The sequence below is a fragment of the Lichenostomus cassidix genome, chromosome Z (genome assembly GCF_008360975.1).
Source record: "Lichenostomus cassidix isolate B80296 chromosome Z, HeHo_3.0, whole genome shotgun sequence".
In the NCBI taxonomy this organism is placed as follows: Eukaryota; Metazoa; Chordata; class Aves; order Passeriformes; family Meliphagidae; genus Lichenostomus; species Lichenostomus cassidix.
Window position 1 is genome coordinate 34190177 of NC_139511.1, and position 19533 is coordinate 34209709.

At 42.7% G+C, this 19533-nt stretch overlaps 1 protein-coding gene and 1 long non-coding RNA gene across 3 annotated transcripts; both read right to left on the bottom strand.

Annotated features, from left to right (window-relative positions):
* Positions 1-474: 474 nt before the first annotated feature.
* S1PR3 (sphingosine-1-phosphate receptor 3) lies at positions 475-10002 on the bottom strand. The gene is made up of 2 exons (XM_085042306.1): positions 9782-10002; positions 475-4868 (listed from the first exon to the last, which is right to left on the bottom strand). Exon 2 carries the CDS (start codon positions 4681-4683, stop codon positions 3541-3543), a length of 1143 nt encoding a protein of 380 aa, XP_084898432.1. The 5' UTR covers positions 4684-4868; positions 9782-10002; the 3' UTR covers positions 475-3540.
* Positions 10003-13827: 3825 nt separating this feature from the next.
* Positions 13828-18439, bottom strand: LOC146424687 (uncharacterized). 2 transcript variants are annotated; one of them, XR_014846904.1, is made up of 4 exons: positions 18238-18439; positions 16473-16621; positions 15201-15294; positions 13828-15100 (listed from the first exon to the last, which is right to left on the bottom strand). It is a non-coding gene; the product is annotated as an uncharacterized LOC146424687 (long non-coding RNA). The 2 variants fall into 2 exon arrangements; XR_014846905.1 differs by lacking the exon at positions 15201-15294.
* Between the last annotated feature and the right edge of the window lie 1094 nt (positions 18440-19533).

A 19533-nucleotide genomic window follows, 5' to 3' on the forward strand; every position in this document is an offset into this window, starting at 1 on the left:
TGAGGTGACCCTCCTCACTTTTAATGGGCTGATGTTATTTCTAAACTGCCTTTTGTAATTGATATCAAATTAATTCTTTTTATAGTCCCCCATATTTCTGGCAGCTTCATCTCCAATTGAGCTTTGACCACACTAATTTTGTCCCTACAGTGGCAAACAGCATCTTGGTATTCTTCCCACGTTACCTGACCTTGCTTTCACTGGGCACACACCTTCCTTTTTAGTCCCATTTCCAAAAGAAAATCCCTGTTCAACCAAGCTACCCTTCTGCCTTGCGGCACAACACCCAGTGTTTAAATGAATGTTTTCCATAGAAGGCCAAAACCTTTTCACAATTCTTTGAAAAATGACTGCTACTGGACTCCTTCAGTTTAAAGGTTTGAGATTTTTTATTAAAAGTTTTCAAAATATTTCTGGTACCTAATTAGTGGAAAACACTCTCTAAGACTGTTGGCAATAAAAGACTCTTGAAAAGCAGATTGTGAAAACCTTTATTTTTACCATAGGGGGCTGTATTTGCATTTATTTCAAAGTCCATAATAAAATGAATATTCCAATTAATGAAATCATATGAATGAAATGTTAGTTTCCTTTGTAGCTTTTGCTCCATGTAGAACCAATTCGAAAGGAGGACCTAATTAATTTTCCTGTATGCTCAAATCAGCCTAGATTATAAAAGGCCTGGATTCTGGCATGTGTTTGGAAGAATTTTCTAATATTTTAGGGTGAAAGCAGCTATTCTTCATCTTTTTCCAGCTTCAGTGATATGTCATCTTCCTGGTAGTTTAAAGCCCACTACTCTTAAGCCCTTGATTTGTCCTAATTTAAAATTTTGCTCTGAAATATTCCACAATCTCTGCCTTATCTAATACTTCCCAATGGGATGTACTCACTGAAGACTGTTCAGACATTAGTTTTTTTTCTCTTCGGTCATAAGTATTTTGTAAATTATATTGTCAGTGTTACATGTGAACCCATGAATCTTAGAGACCTGCTTCAAGTACAGCTGGGTAGTGACCTAACAAAATATCCCCACAGCTCCAAAATAAGGGAAGGAAATCAAAATAGAATGAAAAGGTTTTGTACTAACAAGCAATCACATGGCCTTTAACAGTGGAGTTCTTTGCATTACTTGTACCTTGCACCAACACTGACAATGCTAATGTTAGAATGAAGATGTTAAAACTCACTTTTATGTACATTTTCTTGGACTTCGGCCATTAAAAATTTTTCTTTGTTTTTCACCTAAATAGCATGAATCATGTATCATCCTTGACATGTAAGTGTAGGTTAAGCCACCATGTTTTCTCAAACTGTTGTGTTCCTAAGGCTTGTCTGCTCTGTAATAGCAAGGAAGCTGCCACGTGCTGCCACTTTGGGAACTAACACAAGGATACAAATATTTTAGCTGGCAGTTTTAAAAGCCACAACTTCAGGGGAGAACTTCCACAATACAGCCCAATAGCAATGTAAAATCTAAAAACCTAATCAAGCCATGGCAATGCAATGTCATCAGTTCAATTTCTCAAAAAGCTACAGAGCCCAAAGCCTGTATCTACAACCCATATAGTTACATCATACTTAGCTTGGTTTAGCTTTTTTTCTCTAAGTGCACTGCTTTTCAACATTTTTGGTAGAAATTATTTCATATTTACTACTCTCTTTCACAGTTATTTCATTCAAATGCAATTCTTCTTTGTTCTTATACACTTTTCTAACAGCATAAAACATTTACAGACTGTTAATTTGTAAAAGATAATCACAATGCAAACCTCTACATTTTTAAGGCTTTTGCTACACACAATACACAACTTATACACTATTACATACTTGGGAAGAGTCTAGTGCTGCTGCTTTAAATGATTAAGACCAGAGTAAAGCTAAAGATGAGCTCTTTCAGGCTGTGTATTTAAAAAAGCCTCAACTACTTCTGATTGTGCATAAGGCAAGGTGTGTTCTGAGACATTAAACACAAATTTTTGAAAGAGCCCAAGAAAGTTAGATGTATACATTCTTACTGAATGACAACGGGAACTTCTCCTAGAATTTCCCATCAAACTCCACTGAAGCCTCCAGCCATAAAGTACAATAGACGGAAGTACCACAAGTCACTTCCATGGGGACCTGAAACCAGATGTCTGTGAAGTCTTTACTGCTCCAGGACTCAGGGAACCCCTTTGACACTAAACACCATCCTGTACTGAGGCTGGTAAGGCAGTGATGAACTGTAAAATTGTTTCCAGGTTTTTCTGGAACAGCCTCTTATATGGCTGGGGTTCCAGGTCTTCCAAACTAAAGCTTTCCTTCCAGATCCAAGGCAGGGTCAGGTATAAATGGAGATATGCCCTTGAGCATGATCCTGTTGTACCGCATCTTCCCTCTTGTATCTGCAGAGGTGTCCAGAGGTGGTAGAAGTGTAGGGTCCCATTGACAGAAAATGGCTAAACTTTGTCCCACTGGCTAAACTTCCAGGGGAGAATTTCTAACACAATCCCATGCTGTGGTAGGGCCTGGAGAGGAAAGAAGGAACTCCACAGGAACCCAGTGTGGTTCGTTGCTTTCTGAAATGATACGTCTCTGTTTCAGAGCTGAAGGATCTCAGCTTAGGTAGTGCATTCACAATGTACACAGGTTTACATAAGTTGGACATACATTTTTAAATACATTGAAAATAGTAAGCAAAAATATATGCATTGAAATAGTACATACACTTGTTACACATGTATTGAGGGGTCACATTTTAACTACTTTAAATAGCAAACATATATATCCTCTGTCAATGGATATTTACTAATCCTTAAAATATGTTGTGAAATGCCACAGTGACAACTGTCACATTGTCTTTCACTAAACATGAAAAGTTTGAGTAACAGTGGAAAAAATAAAAATACTGTATTGATACGACTTAAAGTTTCTGACAGTTAAAAGCTACTACTTCATTTTAAATATCCCCATTGAAACACATCTATTTGTACAATTAGTCACCTTACACTGTATACTAAAATACAATGTTTAGCATGTTGTAAACTTTTACAAATCAATGACTTTTTAATGAGAAATTGTACAAATATACAGCTATTTATAGCACATATATATAAGGCCATTAACACAACAGAAAGATACATATATGGAACTATAATCACCAACATATATTATGAAATCTTCTCCCAGTTGGCAATAATAGGACTCATCTTCCAATAGTCATCAGTCTTTAGGAGTGCTGGAGTTTCTAAATTTTTAGTGACATCTTGCAAGATCAGAAGGCACCTAATGTAGCCTTAGCGTGCAATGCCATTGTGGTTCGTGATGCTGTCAGCTGTGCATGGACTGTCTCCTGGCCACTGGGTAGCATGAAAGGATTTTTCTGAATCATATGTGTTACTGAATGAACACACAAAGCAAATGATTGTTGATAAATACATCCTCAAAGTTAAATAAATGGTTAGTGTTTTCCCCTGTGACTGAAGTGCATGAATATTTAAACTACACCTGTAGCTTAAATCTAAAAATCACAGAAAAGTACTGGTTTTGAGGAGTCCTTTACTTACAGAAGTTTCCATTGTGAAATGAAGATTCATTTTTCTCAGCAATGCATGAGGGAACATTCATTGGTGGGAAATCTTCCTTTGGCTTCTGGGTATTGCTGCTGCTGGATTTACTTCGGCTGTGATCTGGTGTGGGCTGAATAGGCAAAGATCTGGCCACCTTGGATTTCACCAGGCAGCCACAAACAAGGCGAAAGAAAGCTCGACGCATTTCCTTACTGGCCAGGGTGTAGATGATGGGGTTCATTGCAGAATTGATGACTGCCAGAGCAATAAACCAGTGAGCTTTGTACAAGATGGAGCACTCCTTGACTCTGCAGGCCACATCGATGAGGAACAGGATGAACAGCGGAGACCAACATGCAATGAAGACGCTAACAACAATCACAACAGTCCTCAGGAGTGCCATGGACCGCTCCGAGTTATTGTGGTTGGTGACATTACGACTGCTGGACTTAACCAGTATGTAGATACGGGCATAAAGGATGACAATGGCAACCAAAATGGCTATGAAGATACTAATGCAGAACACAACATATTTTTTGGAGTACAGAGGCAAAATTGTTGAGCAATCTGGCAAGTTGTTAATACAGTTCCAACCGAGGATGGGTAGGGCACCCAAGGAAACAGAAATAAGCCAGCATGTACCAATGAGAAGGAACACTCTGTATTTTTTATTTGCATCGTAAGGCCTCATTTTAATCATGGTCAAATGCCGCTCAATTGCTATTGCTAGCAAGCTGAAAGTGGAGGCTCCCAGGGCAACAAACATGCTGCCTTCCCTAATGAACCAGATTGTAGAGGACAAGCTCAGAGTTTTCTTCCCAGACATAAGAATGTTTACTTTGTAAACAATCCCAGCTAAAAGATCACAGAGAGCTAGATTGCCAATGAAAAAGTACATGCGGTTGTGAAATTTATTGTTTTTCCATATGGCAATCAACACCATCAAGTTTTCCAGGACTATGAAACTACATAGGATCAGAAATGCAATGGTGGGCAGGTCTATTTTATCAGTTGCCTTTTCCCTTAAAATAAGCTTCCCTGTGTAATTATAATGTAGTACGATTAGAGAGTCCACCTCTTCTTTTCCTTGAGGGCTGACAAGAGCATCAGGTGGCATGGTAACTGCTGCCATAATTTGTTCCCTGATGGATGCTGGACCTTTCCTCTTCTGTATCACAAGAATATTGTTCCAATAATTTTCCACAAGAGGGAGATCAAGCCACGTTCCTCCCAACACTCCTCTGGGTAAGCGTTGTGTATCCCCAGCTCCAGCAAGCCTGGCATATTAATGCAGGAGAGTGGCTTTCAAACCAGGCTCTGAAAATAAAATCAACAAAGGCAACATAAATATCACCATCTTCCCATGTCACCCAGTGCTTAAGCTGCAACATACACCCAGGAGCAAAGGACAAGGGACTGTGACTGACGGGCCACCAAGGTTGAGCACTGTTCCATGCCTCAAGTTAGCTGTAGGTAAGCTCAGACAGTCTGGATGCAGAAATACATAGGGGACTGCTCAAAGGGGTTTTCCCCCTACAAAATTTCAATGCTGAAAAACACACAGAAGAGCCATGAGAAGGATTAGCAAACAGACCCAGCAAGTCCCAGTGTGCATAGCAAGCAGCTTGCTTCCTCTCTAAAAGACCTAAGTGTACATTGCACTACCAAAACACCACCCAACCATCACTGCCTCTGCAGCAGCAGGGCAAATTCTATGCTTCCTATGCTTGTTCTTGTCTGCCATGCAGACCCAAGGTAGAAAAGATCCTGAGAAAGTTGGTGTCAAGTCTTGACGCCAGTGTTCATGTTGCCAATACCTAAAATAACTTCCCACAGTTAATGGTTTAAATTTATGATATTTACAATGGAGAAGATGCACTCAAAGCCTGTCATCATAAAGCCAATTCTACTTCCCAATCAAATTCGCTGCATTTCTGCTACCTTTTTTAAAATAAACATTGCAAGTAATATTTTTATAAGCTTTTTTTTTCTATGGTTCATTTTACTTTTTTATTCCGTTGCATAGGTATACAGGACATACATTTAATGTTCTTGGGTTTTTTTAAAAATAAAAAATGGTTACATCAAATTTGTCTTTTCAACCAGAAATTCTGATTTTCTTTAAGTTATGACTTAGATTAACCGCAACATTTTCCCTTAGACTTTGAGGTTCCGTTTTCACAGCAGATCTTCCAATCTGTCTTTTTTTCCCAATAAATATCAAAAGAGACCTGCATAGTAAAAATATCAGAAGACGTCAGAAGCCCTTACTGTTTTATCAGAAATGCTGGTAAACATAAATATGTTACAGTTTAGTTGCTGCATACTCCAATGACAATCAGTGTTCACGCCCCAAATGTATGCACTGAGGATGAGCAAATGGCCAGTTTTTCAGTTTTCTAAGAAAACAAGGGTGGAGATGAGGAAAGAACTTGTTTCATGTGAACCAAATTTGCAATTTTTTTTCCAGGAAAGTTAAGAAAAATATTTGTGCTATATGGGAAGACATTTCCCATTGCCCCAGAATTAAATTACTTAGTTTAGGGAACTGTTTAAGAGCTAGAGCTCCTGACCATACGATTTATTTACTCTAGGGTCATGAACATTTTCCAAACACATTAAAGAAACTTTCAAAGGAGAGGTATCAAGGGAAGGGGGAAGGAACAAGATGATCCTTAAGGTCCCTTCTAACCTAATCTATTATATGATTTTATGATTCTATATGCAGATTCCTTAAGATCAGAAAAATGTGTGAGCCACTGCTGAACCAACAGTCTGTTTTGGGCACTTGGGAAGTCAGAGATGCATTTTCATGTGCCTTCTGAGGATGAAGGGAGGAGCAAACCACATCCCAGATGGAAGTAAATTGATTTAAAGGGTGACCCACACCCTATTTTCCCACCCTTCCTTTTCCTTGATTGCCTCCTTCAGAAAAGAAGTCATCTGATAAAAGCTTACAGTGAACTGACTTGGATTCTTTAGTACATTCAGGGTGTTTTAAAATTACTTTCTGAGAAAATAATTTGGTGTTTACCCATTGTTATTTCCCCATTCTAGTTCATAGGTCCAAACTACTTTGGTTGAAGAGGTCGACTGGGAAAGACATCCAAGAAACCCTGTTGCTGCTTTTTTACTCTGAAGATGACAGCAACCACCTCATTCCTTTCCCAGAAGCTGAACGGGGCTCTTGAGCTGTTAAATTCTTTTCTAAAGCATGGTAACAGTGAGGCTCTCAACAGAAAAACTTCACCTCAGCTAAGGTTCAATGTAATTGTAATTCAGTTACAATCTGTGCACTGTTATCACATAAACTGTCACAGTCTTTCATTGTATCGGCTTATAACAAAATCCCACTGTGTCCATATGAATTGCAAGTGCTTTCCACTGTAAAATAAACAATTACATTTGACTAGAAAAGTATTTGTTAATAGTAGTTCAACCAGCAATACTCACCAGACTTGCTGACGACTGCCTAAGAGAATAATATTCCTATAATTTAAGAGCATCATATGCAACAAAATAAACGTTTCTTTAAGTAATTTTCAAGTGAGTTATCACACTGGTCTATCAAAGGGCAAAAATATTTCCTTCTGTGAAGAAAATTATATGCCACACATAGGAGTTCATCACCCACAACTCAGCAGATGTAAACTGTCATGACTCTACTAAAAGTAATGGTACTATACCAGTTCCCCTGGCTGAAGGCAAGAATGATGCACTCAATCAGCAGAAAGTATAGAGTCTCAGCCATTGTTAGTAATTACTTCTCTTAAAATTATTACAGCAAACTTAGTATCATGAAAGTAAGTCTTTGCCTCTGACAAGCTAGCAGGAAGACAATGAAAGATGTAACATTATAATTTGCCAGGACTCTTACCAACTGAGTGTCATGCACAAGACATTTGAAAGTTAATACAGATAATAATGCAATAAATTAAAATTTACTTCCAATATCTTTCAGCCATACTCTTCTTTTGTTTACCTCCTGCTTTGAAGCCTGTAATTCAGAAAGCACATTCTTTCTCTAACAGTTAGAAAAATTAATGTTGGTTTTACAGGATAACCTGTGTCACTGCTTTGTGACAGCTCAACTATTTACTCATGAAAACAAGTTGCTCCAGTCACATACTACCTGCAAAGTATGGACCTCAGACCAAAATATTTAAAAAAACAACCTGAAGAACCTGTCTGTGGCATGTTGTTTGCCCAGCACTGCCATAGTTAGGTATCTCAGCATCCCAAACGCTTGAAACCTCTGGAAATGAGTTTTATTTCCTCTAAGGTAAAGCAGAGGAGCCCTATGGCAGCACCACCAGGCAGCCCCAGAAGGATAAACCTCTTTGCAGTGCAGGGGCAATCCAGCTTTACTTCCTCATGGATGTGCTCGCTAAAATGGTGATTGCTAAATTGCTCAAATTAAGGCAATGTCAAGAACCACAGCGATGTGCAGGACAATTTGGTTGCTTTCTCCATCTGTTCGGCTGCCCTTTGTCATCCCAGCTCCAAGGATGGAGAGAGCAGCTGGGGTCAGCGGTGAGCATGCAGACATCCTCCCTCCTGTGCAATCCCCTCGCCCACCAGCATGCTTTGGGGTTTCTCTGGTGGTTAATGTGGTCTCCTGCAGAGGTCAAGGATACTGGCAGGGTCAAGCACCCTTTCAAATTAGAGTAGGACCCTTACCATGGGTCACATCTCTAGGGTCCACCAGTGTCTGTATGGTCCCTCTGCCACACATGCCATGAAAGAAGCAAAGCTGTGTGGAAGGCCACAACCCCTTGACCTGCCCTATGGCAAGACATACTTCCTCTGTTTTCTCCAAACAAACCACAAAGTTCTACAGGTAGAAACTCAGGGTCAGAGCTCTCACCGGCTCCCCTGGCCTGCAATTTTTCTCCGGGAATATATAATTCCCAATGTGAAGAGGCAACAGGGAGCCTGTGATAATGGGGATGCCAAAACCCTTCAGCCTCCATCTTCCTCCCATACCTCTCTGTTCTCAGTGGGCTCTCTGGTTAAGAGTCCCAGAGGGACTTGAGGGCTTTTACCATCTCATGAGTCCCTGGACACTTTATATCTAAAATAAACAAGAAATTTCTGTTTTCAAAACAGTAACCCAAACTGCTCTCAATTTTCCTAAAGTCAAAGCAACAAGTGAGAATAAAGTGAGCATAGGACTTAATTTTCCACTACCTACTCTTGCCTGCACAAGAACATATAGTACCATGCATTCAGTACACTTATTGTAATTTGGCTGGAATTGTATTTTCCTGTTTTCCAAATAGCCACGGACAGACTTCCCCAAAGAAACCAGATGCTACTTCACCACCACCACCACACACACTGCAATTCTCCCTTCTCTTCCATGTACAACAATACACTTTGGCCAACAAAGAGAGTTTTAAAAATGACAAAGGGAAAGATAAATGCAAATCCGACACTATTTTTTTACATTTTATGTATCTGTAAAGCCTTTTCAAATGAAAGGTAAACACATGTAATTTATCAGGCACACCCTGGTAGTCTCATTAACAGAAAGAGTTTTTGAGAATAGCAGCACATTTCAGTACACATTTCCACTGAAATTAGGCTACGCTAGATGCAAATGAAGTTTAGACAATAAACATCTGCTGCAGAAAACTGTCTTAGACAACTTAAACTTTAAAAAAAAGATTTTTTTAAATTAATATGCCGGCAGTTTACAGCCTCAGGAAAACAAAGTTACTTTTCTTGGCTTCTAGCTTTTAGACATCAGTTTGAATTTTTTCATTACGAGTAGCACTCATGCACACCTCATAGGGGAGCTCCCGGATGGTTTAATTAGCGCTCCTTAAAGGGAAGGCACTTTGACTTCTTCCTCCGTCTCCTAGAGTTCCCGACCTATTCCCCCCACTCCAAACTTCAGTACTCCGTTCTCAAATTTCTATTAGCGCTGCGACCTGAGCCTTCTGGGGTGACATGCATCTTGTCTGAGTTACCCGACGTGTCGGCGGCGTGACGGTCTCACACAGGGAACACCGCTCTACCCACGGCGTGTGAGGACCCCCAGGCCCGGGCTTCCCACGCGGCTCGCCGCCGCTTCTTTACGCCACACCCCGAGCGGTGCTTCCCGCTCCGACGGCCGGACCGGCACGGCTCTGCCAGCCCGGCGGGACGAGGACAGCTGGGCCGCACCGAGAGCGCAGGGCGGGCAGCGGGACAGGGGCACAGGGGCACGGGGCAGAGCACAGTACCTGCTGCGTCCGCGCCGCGTCCCACGGCGCTCCGGGGCCGCTGCATCCGACTGGCGGGCTCCGCGGCGCCGCTCGGGCCCCGGCACCGCGCGGGGCAGGACCGGCCGGGCCGGGCGGGGCTGGGATCGCTCCGGCCCTGCCCCACCGCCGCCGCCAATCCCCGCGGCTCCGCACTCCCCGCCGCTGCCCGCAGCCGCCTCGCCCGGGTACCCCCGACCGACTGACCTCCCTCCCCTCCGGGCTTTTCTCGCTCCCCGCGTCCGCCCGCCCTCGGCTCCTGCCCCGGCACGCTGCACCAGCGCCGCCGGACAGGCTGCGCTCCCCGCTCCGGCTGCCCCTGCCTGCCCCCGTCCCGTCCCGTCCCGTCCCGCCACGCCTCACCCCGCCCCTTGGCCGCTCACCGTGCCCCATGCCCGGGGAGCAGCTCCGCGGGGCGGGATGCTGTCGGCAGGGCACGGCAGCGCGGGTAGAAGCGGGTTTAATGCTTAAGCGGCGCTTTGGGCAGCCGGGGTGAAGATGTGAGGCGGCAGAGCCCACAGCCGAGTATTTATAATATCCAGAAGAATGCGAAGTGGAGGGTTACTCGGGTCGAGCGGTTAGAACGTTCAAGTGAGGTTTTACATACGCTACCTCTGCTCCTCTGTTTCACTGAGTCCAGTAACGCGACCTTCAGAGAACTCGAGTCGAGAGGCACAGGGCGAAACATTCAGAAATTCTCAGCAAAAGTACTTCTGGTTTGACCCACAACTGCGATTACAGCGTGCTCCTGGAAAGGTACTTCTTGACAGAGTTATTGACTGAAAAATAGCAACTCAAGGACAGCGATAGGCACACAGATTGTGCCAGTGACGGGAGCAACGCTTTGGAAAATAAGTTGGTACCTGGATCTCACAAGTGTCTTATTTAAATGTACTTGTAAGATGCTTGTGGGTACAGCAAATCTCTTTGTCAGAAGTGCATATGATAAGCTGGCAAACAGGAGCAGTACAGCAACCTTGCTAAGCACAAGCAGACGTGTAGGGTTGCCTATCGTCTCACAGCAATCAGTGTTTTTCTTGGGAGCCTCCTGTCTGGACTTGAGCATCATCATGCTTGGAGTCATGCCATGGGCTCGACTGTTGGGTTGCCTGCACTGCTGTTCTGTAGGGAAGAAAAGTCCTGGAAGAAAGCGGAACTAGGCTTTTTAAAGCCAGAAGTTTAAACTGAAATAGGAGAACAAATGGTTGTTTTTGTGGCTGCTTTTTATCTTCTGAAGAGGAGTAATAAAACTCTTCTGTTTAGGGCTCTGGCAGGAAATAAGGACTATACAGAGCAAAATGGTGGTAAAATTGCTTGAAAGCTGATGGACCCAATGGATATGGCCCCACTTAGCTATGGACAAGACTACACTGCAATCTGCAGTGGTCTTAGCCTTTTCTTCCCTCCTCGCGTTTTGTGTGCTGTGTGAAAGCTGCTCTCTTCTGTGGAACAGAAGAGGAGTGGAAAACTCCTTCCATGTCACATAAAGGTACACATCACTTTTTGGCAAAGGGGAACCCAGGCCTGTGAATCACTACTCTCCCATAGCTCAGAAAAGGCTTGTTCTACAAATTCCCTGAAAACCACCCCAGGAAGCTCTGTAGTCCTCTTGGCAGCCTCTTGCTACACACCATCAAGATCTGGGTCTTGTATAGCAAATGTAAATGGCCCCTGTCCTGGGTCTGTGTTCTGCTTTATTCCTTGTTATTTTCCCCTCTCTGGGAAAATAACCTTTTGGCTAATTGGAGAGGGGAGCCAGAAGAAACAGTCGCTCTGATCAGACTGTGGTGCATGAGGGGACAAGATACTGCCACCAGAAAGATCTTTTGGCAATAGTGCCAGAAGGTGGCAAATTGTGTCCTGCTGCTTGTGATGGTTTTAAATTGCCTTCTTCACCACCAGCAACCCACAGGGGCAGCTCACAACCAGGCCCCGCTACAGTACAAGGGAAGTGGTGTATCCATGGTGAGGATCACACGTCATCTCTGACTGAGACCTCTGATGATGTCTGACATAATGGTGTCTGAAACCCCCTTGGCTGCAAAGCACCATTCACAATGCACTCCCACCAGTGAGCACAGCGATCTCATGCCCCAGCTTTCTTCTCGACCATGGGAAACAGCCTTCAGCCACAGCTGTGCTGCAGGGCTGTCGGGTTCATCAGCAGGCAGTGGTTTCTTGCAGATGCCTCTTGACCCCTGTGGTTGCAGTGGCTGCTGACGTCATTGAAGGAGGCAGGTGGCAGGATACTGAAGTGCAGGCTGGAGGAGCCACCCAGAAATGAAGGGCAGTAGAGAGTCCCTGTTCTGACACTGCAGGGGATCTGTTTGGGGTGGCATCTCAGGCCAAAGCAACTGTCAGCAAAAACCTTCAGAGAGTTCAGCCGCTTTGGCAATAGGTGATACAACCCACTGGTTCAATTCCAAATGCCACATAACAGCCAGTGAGGCACCCATGGAGAATTTTCCATGAAGCCCCTGACCTTAAAAGAAATTGTGTTTTTCTGGGGTAGGGAGATTAATGAACAAGAAAGACATAGAAAGAGAAGGCCAGGAGCAGTGATGAATTTTCATAGCAACAGGAGGTTAACAGCTCAGTTTTCTGGGGGTGAGAAGTCCTTTCTGCCCTGGAAATTCCTGAGTGATTGGGCAAACAGGATGAATAATGGGAAAGCAACATTTGATGAAGTTATTGAGGGTTTTTGACAGTGAAACTAAAACTGAGAACAAGATGTTTCCAAGACCTGATGGTCCTGGGTGACCTGCTGATAAAATACAGTGATCATTTCCATGCTACTAAATGAAACATAGGAAAACAATTCTAATAACAGATGCACAAATTTGCATGGAGTGTTGATATTCAGAAGAGAGGTCTTTATCTATAGTCCTTAAAAAGCAACAAATATTCATTTACTGTCAAAAGGAAACTGAAATCTAGTAATGATTAAGATAGGAAAGAAAAAATGGAATATGAGCTTGGCACCTTGAGTACCATGAGTGCCTGTGATTGCTTCATCTCCTGTTTTGTAAAACACAAAAAGGCAAAAAAGACAATGGAAAAGTTAGAAAAGTTATCCATGCATAGAAAATTCAGGTTGGGTGGGTCTAATCAGTGGTCCAGAAAAAGATGGAAAAAATGCAAGATGGAATACTTTAAAATATAAATTTCTAACAACATACTGTTGAATTGGGGAAACCAAAGAACATGAGTGAAAAAGTGGTTAAAGAAGGTAGCTGAAACCACTTGGAGTAAAGGCCTGCGAATGGCTGTTAAATACAATGGGAAGACAGTGCAGGGCACAACAGCTGGGAGTCACTAAGAGGGGTGGTGTTTACCCTGCACAATTCCAGCTCCAAAGTTGCCACTGGCCAAATCCTGCCTGGCCTCTTCTGTGTTGCAATTAAGTATGGTGTTGACAAAGGGGGCAAACCATGGCACTTTTAAAAGCTTGTGTGTTGCCCACTTCAGAAGGTATTGAAAAAAGGAGATGTTTCTGTAGGGTATGTACACTTGACATGGCAGTGTACATGTACACAGGACAGGGACTCAGAGAGAGAAGGTTCAGCAAATGCCACGAGCTCAGCAAATATCCTAGTAAAGTTATCTGAATGGTCTGGGCCTCCCAGCACCCTGCAGCAGCCCATGGATTTGCTTTTCTGTTGTGGGTTTTGCATGGAGAACAACTGATTAAAGGAATGGTATTTTTTTCCAAATGTGGCATTTTGTCCTGTGAATGCAGTGCATGATGAATGCCATTGATAGAGTTGGGTTTTCAGCACATGCTTCAAACTTAGAAAAGTGATTAAAGTTACTTCTATTTACAGATAGATAAAATATATAAATATGCAATAAAAGCTGAAGTTACCCTCAGATGAAAGATATTGTGGTTTCTCTACAGACCAAACAGATAATGTTTCAAGATTAATATTAGCCTTCTCCTGTAGTAGTTACAATTGAGTCCTTGAAGAATCTCTTTTTTCTGCTGTTTAGGACATCATAAAATCTTGGTAATTTCTGCCTGTCAAGATTATGCAATGTTTTATTAATGCATTAGTTATAATTTCTTCATGCTGACATTCATCCAATGTTTTGAAGGTCTGTCATTGATTTACTTGCCTGGAGTTCCTGAAGTAATGCTTCATCATTTGGAAAATCAATAACTTATTTTGGTATGAAAGCTAAACAGCAGCAAGGTAATATTAAAATAACAGTTCAAACCACTATGATATTTATCTGATTCTGTGGTAGCATATTTTAGCTGTCTACTTTTCTACTGCTGCTGAAGTACTGTTTTTATATTAACAAGATGTATTACATGTTATTCCATCTAGAAAATGAAGTGCTGTAACACCTTTTTTTTTGTAACACCATTTCTGTTCTTATTTCTCTGACTCCAACTCAGTGTTAAGCCATATTAAATTATTAACAATACTGTTTAAATGAGAAATTATTAAAAGATAAATAATCTTAATTAATATTTTAATTGAATATAAAAATAAAAACAAAAAGGGAGAACATTTATTTGGAGTGTTGTTAAATCATAATCTGCAGCAATTGAAATACATTTGAATACTACATCAAAGAAGACATCTGTCAATAATTGTAAAATATAAGCGGAGGATATTTTGGAAACTTTAAATCCATTACTTTTCTCAGGCACTTTTATACCATGGCACATGCATAAATAATTATATGCCTATAGGACATATTTCATTTGCATGTTTTATATTAACTGTTAGGATCATGTGATGTTCATATGCTGAACTCTGTCTGCCTCTGCAAGTGATACCTTCCTCTAGGGATAAAGGGGCAGATGCTCAGAGCACCAGATATTTATTGTTAGTGTTAACATTAAGACTGACTCAGCTTAACATCCAACACTGTGCAGATTGCACATGTTAAAGAAAAGATAGCTGTTATCATAGCACTTCCAGCCAGACATGATGTCAAAAATGAAATGCAGAGAAAGGAGAAGGGGAAATAAGTTCAGTCAAACAGCTCCTTGGGTTTCCCCATCTGCATCCTGCAGCCCAACACTCCAGACATGAAGATTGTACACCTACATCACTGTCTGAAGGCTTGTCCCTCCTTTCTTTTCTGCACATTATTCTCATCCTCCCCCCGTAGTTGCAGTCTCCTCCTGTGTACCGAGGCTCAGGGTACCAGAGGGAGGTGCCCAGGGTGACCTGGACCAGCTCATGTGATGAGCTGCTGCTGCATCACCCACAGCTCCTGCAGAACTCCTGATGCCTAGGCTGCCTCCACGAGACCCGAGTGCTGGTGGTGGGCATTCCTTCACCCCTGCAAAGAGGAGGCAGAGCACTGTTGAGGCATGGTGCCCACTGACAAATCTGTGGGCACAGCCACATGCACACTGTCTCTGGAGGAGCGCTACGCTTACCTAACACAGCATTACATGAAGGAAATGTGCACGTGCCCTTTGGACCACAATGACTCTTTTTCTTTTTGTCTTTTAGTGAAGCCAAAAAAGTGGGCTGAAAGAATGGAAAAACTTAACTCTCAGCAAAAGTGGCAAAAAAGTATGAAGAGAAAAATAACAAACTGTAGGTGATCTGATTGAAGGCCTTCTAAACTAGCCAAGGACTAATGTATGACTAAAAAATCAAAATATATTTGAGGGTTTTGAATAGAATTTACAGTAAAGAACCAAATTTTAATTAATAGGAAAGTTAAGCAAGCAGAGGCTAAGCATATGTTATCAAAGGTATATGGAGATAGAATCATATAATGGTTTAGGTTGGAAGGGACCTCACATATCACCTAGTTCCATCTCCCCTGGAACTAGGTAGGGACACATTCCAGGAGACAGGTTACTCAAAGCTGCATCCAACCTGGCCTTGAGCCCTTCTGGGGATGGGGAATCCACAGCTTCTCTGGGCAACTTGTGCCATTCCCCGAGTAAAGAATTTCTTCCTGATATCTACTGTAAATCTACTGCCTTTCAGTTTAAAGCCATTCTCCCTCGTCCTATCACTTCATGCCCTTGTAAAAGTCCTTCTCCAGCTTCCTTGTTGGTCCCCTGCAGGTACTGGAAGGCTGCAATTAGGTGACCCTGAAGCCTTCCCTTCTCCAGGCTGAGCAATCCCAACTCTTGCAGCCTGTCCCTGTAGCAGAGGGCCTGATCCATGCCTCAGATCATCTTTGTGGCGCTCCTCTGGGCTCTCTCCAACAGGTCCACATCTTTCTTGTGCTGGGGACCCCTGAATTGGATGCAGTGTTCCAGGTGGGATCTCACCAGTGCAGAGGGGTAGAATCCCCACCTCACCCTGCTGGCCATGCTGCTTTGGATGAGCCGGGGATACACTTGGCTTTCTGGGCTGCAAGCTTGCAATGCTGAGGCATATTCAGCTTCTTGTTCATCAACACCCCCAAGTCCTTCTTGGAAGGATGCCACGGTTTAGCAGTCTTGAAGGCCTGGGACAGGCCAAAAAAAAGCCAGAAAAAAATAATTTATAACAGTTGTGGTTTTGAGACATCTTGCTGAAAAGTGGACCTCTTTTGGGACAGGAAAGAAGCACAAAGCAAGAAGGTTTTGCCCTGAGTTTGTATTGATACCATACTTTTGTAATGCTCTCAGACTGAACTTTGTTTCACTGTGATGCTTGATGTGCTGTATTAGACTGTTACAGTAGTGGGGGCATGACTTTATTACCTTGCTGAGATAAGCTGAAACTATTGTTGCCCTGTTATCTTATCAATCATTTTGCTGTAAGTCGTTACCATCTCCACAAAGACAGTCTATGGCTTTGCCTTTTTTCTTTAAACCATTGGCCACTGTGCTGTACTCTGAACTGCAAAGCGCTGTGGGTTCAAGCGGGTTTGACATCTGCCTTGCTGCCTCCTTTGAAAGGCATAGCACATCTCAGACAGCTTTGGTAAGCTGTGGTTATAAGATCTTTTGTTTCTGGGAGCCTGGAAAGGGGCCAGCTCACATGGCTAGGTTCTCACCTATGGGTCTGGGTAAGGGGCATAGCAGGGGCTGGTTATAGGGTCATGGCCACCCTTGGTACAGACAGGGAACAGCAGGAGATGGGGCTGGAGATATGCCCCTGCAATGATTAGTGCCCCCAGGCCCCTGACACTATATCACCTCTGCTGAGCCTGTGAGGGGTCATGAGCCAGAATTCTGAGGTATGATATGCTTTAAAACAGCGTCACTGTGCCCACATCAAGTTTATTCAGTTAATGAGTCACTTTCCTGATAACTGAGCTCCCTCTAAATGTCTCCAAATTCTCCCAAAGCCTATTCTGGAAAATGCAATTCAAGCTGTGTTTGAGGCTCACTAGCAGTGTGCAGGGTCTGTATGGCCAGTTATATCTTGGGTACCACCAGCTTGGACAAGTCACTGCTGGTAAGACACACCAGGAGCCAAGCAGAAGACCCATAATGGGACATCTGGAGTCAGCTTTGGAAATCTAACATGTATTCCCTTAACAACACAAATAAGTAGACATCTAGACTAGGCCTAATCTCTCCAGGTAATAGAAGGATGGAAGGAAAGAGGCTGTTAAGGTTCTCTATGTCTGCAGAGCATTGTAGCATATCTGCCTGCAGGCACCCTGGATTAAGGCTACTTACACCACCCCTAAAACCTGCTTGGGAAGATCAGAACCTCCTAGGAAACACAAGTTCCCTCATAAGCCTGTTTACCTCTTCCGCAGTGGTCACGCAACATAGCCACAGAGGGAAAGCACATCAAACAGAGGCCAGTATTTGTATTAGTAGCATACTAGGCTAAAGTCTGTACCTAGTCTGAGTGTAGAGGCATTTTGTTCTAGGCACTGAAATTCTAGCTGTCTCTGCCGTGAGAAATTTATATTCTGAGAATGAGAATGATTATGAGGAAAGAAAAGAGAAGTGGAGGAGGGTAGGCAAAGAATTAACATTTTAAAGGAGATAATGGCCCTGATTTTGAAAGCCATTGAGAAATTCTGAGAAATTACCAAGGCTAAGAGGGGCTGAGAGTGCTAAGAAATGTTAAAAATCCAGCATATGTATTGACTTTATAATAATGATTCAACATTGTTAGAAAAGTAGAAAACAAGCACTGTACAGAAAAGAACCCTAGACCAGGTACAGCAGCCCCTTAATGTCCTTATGTCCTGCTCTCTTTGACATCTGTTTCCCTTTACACAGGAGATAAATTCCTCCCATACCACACAGCATTCTTAGGAAGTGTTATTACTTGCTGAAACAAGAAGTTCCCCAGAAGCACTGCATGCCACTAACTGCCAATCAGACTTCAAGAGCTTTTTAGGAGCTAATGGATAGCGTGTTTGTTGCTGTTTCGTGGAACAAGATGGCTGAAGTGTCGCAGTAAGGGTCTGTGTAAATAATGACCAGATGGCAATATGGCCTGCAGGCGAGACTGAGGATTGTGTGGCAGAATGGAGTAGGATTGCTGGTGGAAGCAGACCTGAAGATGAGTGAGCCTGCCAGATGCTTTCACTCATATCCACACGATGCCATCCATGCCTGTACATAAAATAGAGGCAAATCGTTCTAAAGCTTGGAGTGTGTTTTTCACTGTTCCTTGTGAGGGTGTCTGTGTGGCGTGAGGCAGTGCTGTGTGGTAACACCTACACTGTCAGCCAGACACTGTCAGCCTGCTCCTCTGGCATGGGACACTGCTCCTCTGTGCTGCTCTGCTCCTCTGTGACTGGTTCTGCTAAGTAATGCATATTCTTGGTGGCATTCCTTGTGACATCCTACCACCTCTGTCCTGTCTGTGGAGTTCTCAGGGTCATATCTCAGGCTCACGTCCTTATTGTGTGTTATATGCTTAAGTTATTTGTTTTATTAACTTCTTTTACAATTAGCCATTTTCTGGATGGCAGTGCACAAATAGGATGAAATGTTGGCCTTTTTATGCCAACAAAGATCCCCACTGATATTAAAGATCCTTGTGATATTCCTGTTTCTTAAGGTTTCTCTTTATCCATAGTCCCTCCTTTGTGTACTTTCTTATGCTTCAGCTTTTTATACACTTTACCTTTTTCAGAACATCAAGTTCTTCAGCTACTGAATCTTTTCTTCCTATTCAGTTTCCTGTACTAAGTATTCCTATGTTCCTACATACTACTATAACTCTGCTTTCCTCTCTTAGGCTTGAAACCTCTGACACTGATCTTCATTTGCCAATATTCAATTGCCAATATTCTGCCTGCTTCTTTAATATCTCTCTTCTGCTCATTGCTGCTCTTTTAAATGTTGTCTAAGGACATCAATATTTAAAACATGAGTGGTACCAAAAATTAACTTCTTTTTGGTTTAGTGCTACAGCACATAAGTGCCCAGGTGTCTGCTGGAGCAGGAACAATTTGCTTAAGTGTGATGGTGTATATCAAATCTTGTCCTCAGAGCCTTTGGCAGAGCTGAAGGTAAATAGATGTGGAACTAGATGTAGTTCATGGGTCACCTGATATCTGAGGTGCTGGATCTATCACCTGAGGAGAACCATTGCTCATAATAATTTCTCCCACCTCCAGAGAAGAGTAGGAATGTGTGTCTCCAGGGCAAGTTATTTTCTGGGATGTTTTTGGAATAGTGTTATTTATGCCCCACCCATTGGCAAGCCTGGGAAGAAAAGGCATAATCAAAGCCTTATTTAACTTAAATACAGAGCACTCTGGTTTTGGAACACAAATCCTTCATTTGCATCTGTGCTGATGGTCATGTACAGTGTATGGACACAGAATGGTTACCAGTGGTA

What these genes read in the sequence shown, in the direction of transcription:
- S1PR3 (XM_085042306.1), bottom strand. Translation starts at nt 4,683, where the DNA reads ATGGCAGCAGTTACCATGCCACCTGATGCTCTTGTCAGCCCTCAAGGA.